At 37.8% G+C, this 5,439-nt stretch overlaps 1 protein-coding gene across 2 annotated transcripts; it reads right to left on the bottom strand.

Annotated features, from left to right (window-relative positions):
* Positions 1-578: 578 nt before the first annotated feature.
* On the bottom strand, positions 579-5,416 carry LOC111366307. Of its 2 annotated transcripts, XM_022987041.1 has the most exons (6): positions 4,710-4,831; positions 4,065-4,128; positions 3,882-3,985; positions 3,455-3,631; positions 1,239-3,091; positions 579-909 (listed from the first exon to the last, which is right to left on the bottom strand). In XM_022987041.1, the coding sequence occupies exons 3-6, from the start codon at positions 3,907-3,909 to the stop codon at positions 760-762; spliced, it is 2,208 nt and encodes a 735-aa protein (XP_022842809.1). In that variant the 5' UTR covers positions 3,910-3,985; positions 4,065-4,128; positions 4,710-4,831; the 3' UTR covers positions 579-759. The 2 variants fall into 2 exon arrangements, with proteins under 2 accessions (XP_022842809.1, XP_022842808.1); XM_022987040.1 differs by lacking the exon at positions 4,065-4,128 and having other exon boundaries at positions 4,710-5,416.
* Between the last annotated feature and the right edge of the window lie 23 nt (positions 5,417-5,439).

The following is a 5,439-nucleotide window of genomic DNA, read 5'->3' as shown; positions in this document are numbered from 1 at the left end:
ACCTTGGGCGACTCGAAGGTTTGGACGAGAATAGAGTAGCAGTTCTGGGCGACTGCATGGCACTCCATTCGCTCAGATCCTGGACGAATTGCAAGCTTGGGCGATGGTGTTACCGCGTCCCTGGGCTTTCCTATTTGGGCCTTCAACCTGAATTGTCTGATCAGGCTTCATTCTTTGGGCTCTCCGATTTGGAGATCCTCCCATTGGGCTTCATTTCTTGGACCGTTCGCTTTGGGCCGAATTTTTATGTGTCAACAGTAGAAATTAAAATTTAGATTTTAATTTAAATAAAAGTTAAGAATTAATTTTAACCATATATTTCATGAGTTCTAAAGCTTTTTAGTCACATATTTCATACTTCTATAAAAAAATTATTACAAATATAATTTTAATTCCCACCAAACCAATTTTTAAGATTTGGATTTGGTTCCAGTAATTACAAGGACTCGAATCATTCTATTTATGAAATACTTGAAGTATAATGGGTGATTCCAAGTATTAAAATACAAGGATCGATCCAATTGACCCACAAACCTATGCATCCTTATGGCCATATGTACAAATGAAGGAGATGACAATAATGAATAAGAATAATTATATTATAGGTAACGGTTATATTTACAAGTCTGTCTACGTGTAAAAGTTTGAATTGGGGAAAAAATTAAAGAAAAAGGTTCTAAATCCGAAGGACTATTACACTGCCACTCGAGATAGAAATAACTAAAAAATATATGCACTTATTAAATAAATAATTCCTCATCACATCTCAGATAAAATATTGCTGATTTTTCTAAGCTCTTTAAGGGCTGCCATGGCTTTAATTTGTCCTTGCCCAACAAAACCATTTTTCGAGCTGTTCTCTAATGGTCCCGTGCAACCTCGATCTTGCTGGAAAACAGACTCAATAACCTGCATTCAAACAAAATATTACACATGCACCTCTGCTTCAGGAACAATCAAATCTGAAACAAGCACAAGCATTTCCCATTACATTCACTTATTATGAAGAAGGTTCTTGGTGAAGGACTTCTTTTATTAAGCTTGTGTACATTCACAACACTTCAAATTGAATCAAGATTTTCAAGCATAATAGCAGCTTTGGTTAAAAGAAATGCGATTGCTTCGTAATATTGTAATGTGAAGAGTTTCCAATAAAGCAATCATTATGAGGCTAATTAAGAACATTCCAGTGACGGTTAAAGCCAATATATACTGATTTCATAATTACTGACTGGTACCTGGATGTTCTCCAGCATGGATTGCCCAAGATTTCTGAAGCTACTCATCAAGTTTTGCTCAACCGTCTCCGCTTCACTGGCTCCCAAAGATCCATCTCTATCACATCCATCGACTGATGAAGAGCCAACTTCAGCATTCTGAACACTTCCTCCATGGCAAGCTTTTACATTTTCAGAAGCACTTGCCTTATCAGATATTCCGTCACTCGCATTCCGGCCAAACTTCCATAACCATTGAAATTTTCCGGATAGAAACTTCCGCTCCTTCGTGCCAGTCGCTGATTTACCCACAGAAATATCATTCTGTGAACATTTTAGAGACAGATCATCAGGTGAATCTGAGACGGGAAGAGGGGAGCATTCTGGGGTAGTCCTACATGGATCGGGATCATTTTCATCAATGAATAAGTTTGATGCTATGCTACTTTTTTCTGAGTCGTTCTGATTACCATTAGCTCCCTGAATAGGACTTGGTGCATCTGAGAAATCGGAAGAATTCTCTTCACTCTCTGCGCTTCCACTCAAATATCTAGGCTCAGACGTGCAGCCAAAGTTCTTATCAGTAATTTCTTGCCCATTGACCTCAACTAGATCCCCATGGCCTAAATCTTTGTCGTACCCTAGCTTATCTGTATTTTCATCTAATCCAAGCTGAAGGGCCAGATCTTTCAACAAATTTCTCCTCACAGATGGCTTTTGGTCTTTTGGTATTTTACCTACCTTAGATGAAGATGGCTCAGATTCAGTTCTAGACAGTCGCAATCTTACTCTCTCTGACCAACCCTTTCTGCTGTGTGGAACTTGTTTTCTGGCAACAACTTCATTGCTCTCTTCTTCCTTGTGCAAATCTCGCCACTTCTCTTCCCAATAGCTATCGAGAACCACATTCAGGGGAGTTCTTGGAGAAGTTACATCTAAAGATAGGCTATGACCCCTAGTACTAACTGACTGACTTTTGTAATACAGCCCAGGATAAATAGGCAGGGAAGTTTTGATTGCGTCTACTGCCAGAGCCTGCAAGGACGTTGCCTTCGCTAGCAGCTTAACAAGATTTATGTCGTCAGGAAAATTCAACAATCTTTTAAGACAGGCAGTGGCATTCTCAGTGGCAAGCACTGGAGATCTCAAATGAAGTATAATTGAAACTGCAAAAGCAGAAATGAATGCTCCCCTAGGTGAATTGAGGACGGCAAATTTGGAATCGGAATCATTATCGGCAGGCATATTGAATTTGGTGTTATCATATGAAAAAATTTTGTCCCAAATAATTAAAAGGTCTTCAAGTGAAAATTCACGCCCAAATAGGACCCGTAGCCAGCGAAGTGCAAAATATTGCGGTTCAACTCCTAATTCAACAAGGTGGCCATGAAGAGATGAATCAACAATGGAAAGCAAATGATAGAGTGCGGCAGAAGCTTCAATTACAGGGGGAAATCCACTACGAGCATTCCCAAATGGAGATGGAGAGAAAAATTCTACCATGGCAACAGCACCACCTGCCCCACTCATCAAAGCATCAAACATAGAATATCCATCATGTTCCATAAAGTTCTTTGACAAGACAACACCAAGTTCACCTTCTGTCCCATAGGCATCACTTAGTAAAACAATATTTTGTATCTTGGGATCGAGTTCACTGATAAACTTCATGGGACCTTTTCCCAATTCATTCCCATCTTCGGCAGAATCGGAGAATTTCTTAAAATCAAACTTATATGTCAAATCGTTTTCATGAAATGAGAAGCCATCAAACTTGTCAATGAAGTGGTCTTCATAAACTTTTCTCACTTCAGAAAGACGCTGAACATCAACGTGTAGAACATACAACAGCGGGGCCAAGAGTTCATGCATCCCTACAAAATGAAAGTATGAAGAGATGATTCCAGGAGTAGACAATCAATTTGATTGCAATTAAACTGGATAGAAAACAATTTGTTCACAATCAGTCTATACAATTGATGAGATATATATTTTGACGGCAGAAATATATCACATCTTGTGGTAGCATTACAGGAGAGATTAATCACAAAGCTCAACTTTGATTAAAGTCTTCTTCAAATTCAGTTCACCAAGCAATCTATTTAAAAATAACATCAAATTTTCAGCCTACACATCTCTGCTCGCTAATCCACACTTGAGGCAGCCACTTTTGATTCCACTATATGAATAAATAATGTTATAACAAAAATAGAATACAAACTACAAATAAGACCAACCTTGCCTGTAGCCATACTCTGGATGTCTAAGGCACCAAAGTAGTAAAATTCTCCTTAAAATTCCTTGGCACCCAGGTGTCTGGAAATAGCTACCCGGGTCAGGATACAGACGTGTCAAATCTTGGTCAACCATTCTCTCCAGTTCAGCATTCTTGAAGAAACGGCCCCACATGCTACCTGAATGACAAATAGCACAGCATGAATTACTTAAAAAGAAAAAAAGCGAGTCATATGAGTGCATAAACTTAATATTCACTAATGCAGGTTCTTGACAAGTATGGAAAATCAAGTATAAGCTACTGACATGCCTGAGAAAAGGAATCTTAATCAAGAAAACTTAAAAAAAGGAAGAGGAAAAATGTTTTAGAAATGCAGAGGAACAAAAAAGTCGATTGATGCATTTGTGTGCATAATACAGAAACTCTACCTGGATTTTGTGATAGTGGATTGTCCATGACAAGATCAGGGGAATTACTTCCATCCTTGGGAACATGTGTATCAACTAGAAGCTGCCGCCTCAGAGCAGCATACCTACAAAAAATCATGAACTAATTATCAAAAAGAAACTCTTTAACTAAAACTGGAATGAGAATGAATATATAATAACCACTTGTAAAATGCTCCTCCGACAGTATCTACTTCCCTAACGGTTGAGATATTAGAAGGAGATGATCCTACAATTGAGAGAGTTCTGCTGTATTAGTTTTGAGTCAAAGTAGTTTCTGTTACTTTAATTTAATCACACCATGCCACGAAAATCTGCAAAAGCAACGTCTAAATGGCGAATGAACTATACTAGAAAACTAGGAGCTTCGTCCATTTAAACACGTGTAACTCAAGAAACTTATTAAAAAGACCAGTAGTAGGAACCGTTCTTGTGCCCTTGTGGTTGTTTAGCAGGTCAGTTGTAACCAAAACAAAACTTCTGAATAATCCACTAATGAGAAACAAATATAAGATTGACAGTTCAATGTTAAAAGAATCCAAATGCAAAACACTAACCAAACTTAAATAAACCACGATTTGATGATAATAGAAGAAACAAGAATAACTCAAAAAATCCTCGAATTATTAACCCAATTATAACGCTCCACGTAAGGACACAAATTAATGAAAAATTGAGCATATGCAAACATAAACATAGAAGCTTCTTGAACCTCTGTGCAAATACATCATCATAAATTGAATCAATAAATGAACTGAATCTTCAAAACAACAAATACGGTATACTATCAGAGTCGGAATATTTATTTACCTTCTTCGCGAATTGGCCGTCACTCGGCGAAGATCGTCTATAGATGAAGAAGATGGTAAAATCCCCAAATCTATGCGCCACTGCACCCCTCTCAGATCTCCAAAACGACTTAAACCTTCAGAACATGACGTCGTTTCAGCCGTAGCAGTCTCTATTGGAACCTGGGACATGATCTTTTTTTCGTTTTTCAGTTTTCCTTAAATTCAGGTGAAGTTCTTAGAGACCCAGTTAACAAATTTCCATAAACATTTTCTTCATAAAAACATATGTATATCTTGGCTTTAGAGACCCTTTTGGCTAAAAACTCAGATAAATGCAATTTTTGGACCAAAAAATGGAGAATTTATTGGCCAATCACGGGAATTCTCAAATACCCAGTTGCTCAATACCCCTCAGGGTTACCTTTGTTTAACAAAGACCGGCTATTTTCCTAAAAATAAGATTTTTAGCTCGAGAATTGAAAATTAAAGCCCAGATAAAAAAGAATAGATTAAGTCTAGAGAGAAATTCAATTCCAGAGAATTGAAAGAGAGGCAAATATTTTGTCTCAAGAAATGATACATATACATATAAACGGAGATGTATTGTGAACGAATTGCCGACAGAGATATGGAAATCTACACGACGACTACACAGAGAGAGGAGGCGGAAGGAATGGGGGCAGAGAGAGGGCGTATTTTCCTATGTCAACTTATTTTGTTTGTCTGTGTCAGGAAGCAAAAGAGAGAGA

This window comes from Olea europaea, chromosome 17, assembly GCF_002742605.1.
Source record: "Olea europaea var. sylvestris chromosome 17, O_europaea_v1, whole genome shotgun sequence".
NCBI classification, from domain to species: Eukaryota; Viridiplantae; Streptophyta; class Magnoliopsida; order Lamiales; family Oleaceae; genus Olea; species Olea europaea.
This window is presented reverse-complemented; position numbering and strand designations above follow the sequence as displayed.

Coding starts and splice junctions, on each gene's coding strand:
- LOC111366307 (XM_022987040.1), bottom strand. CDS start 4,879: ATGTCCCAGGTTCCAATAGAGACTGCTACGGCTGAAACGACGTCATGT. Junction 3,632..3,881: donor TCCACTATCACAAAATCCAG/GTAGAGTTTCTG, acceptor TTTGTCATTCAG/GTAGCATGTGGGGCCGTTTC. Junction 3,092..3,454: donor AGAGTATGGCTACAGGCAAG/GTTGGTCTTATT, acceptor TTCATTTTGTAG/GGATGCATGAACTCTTGGCC.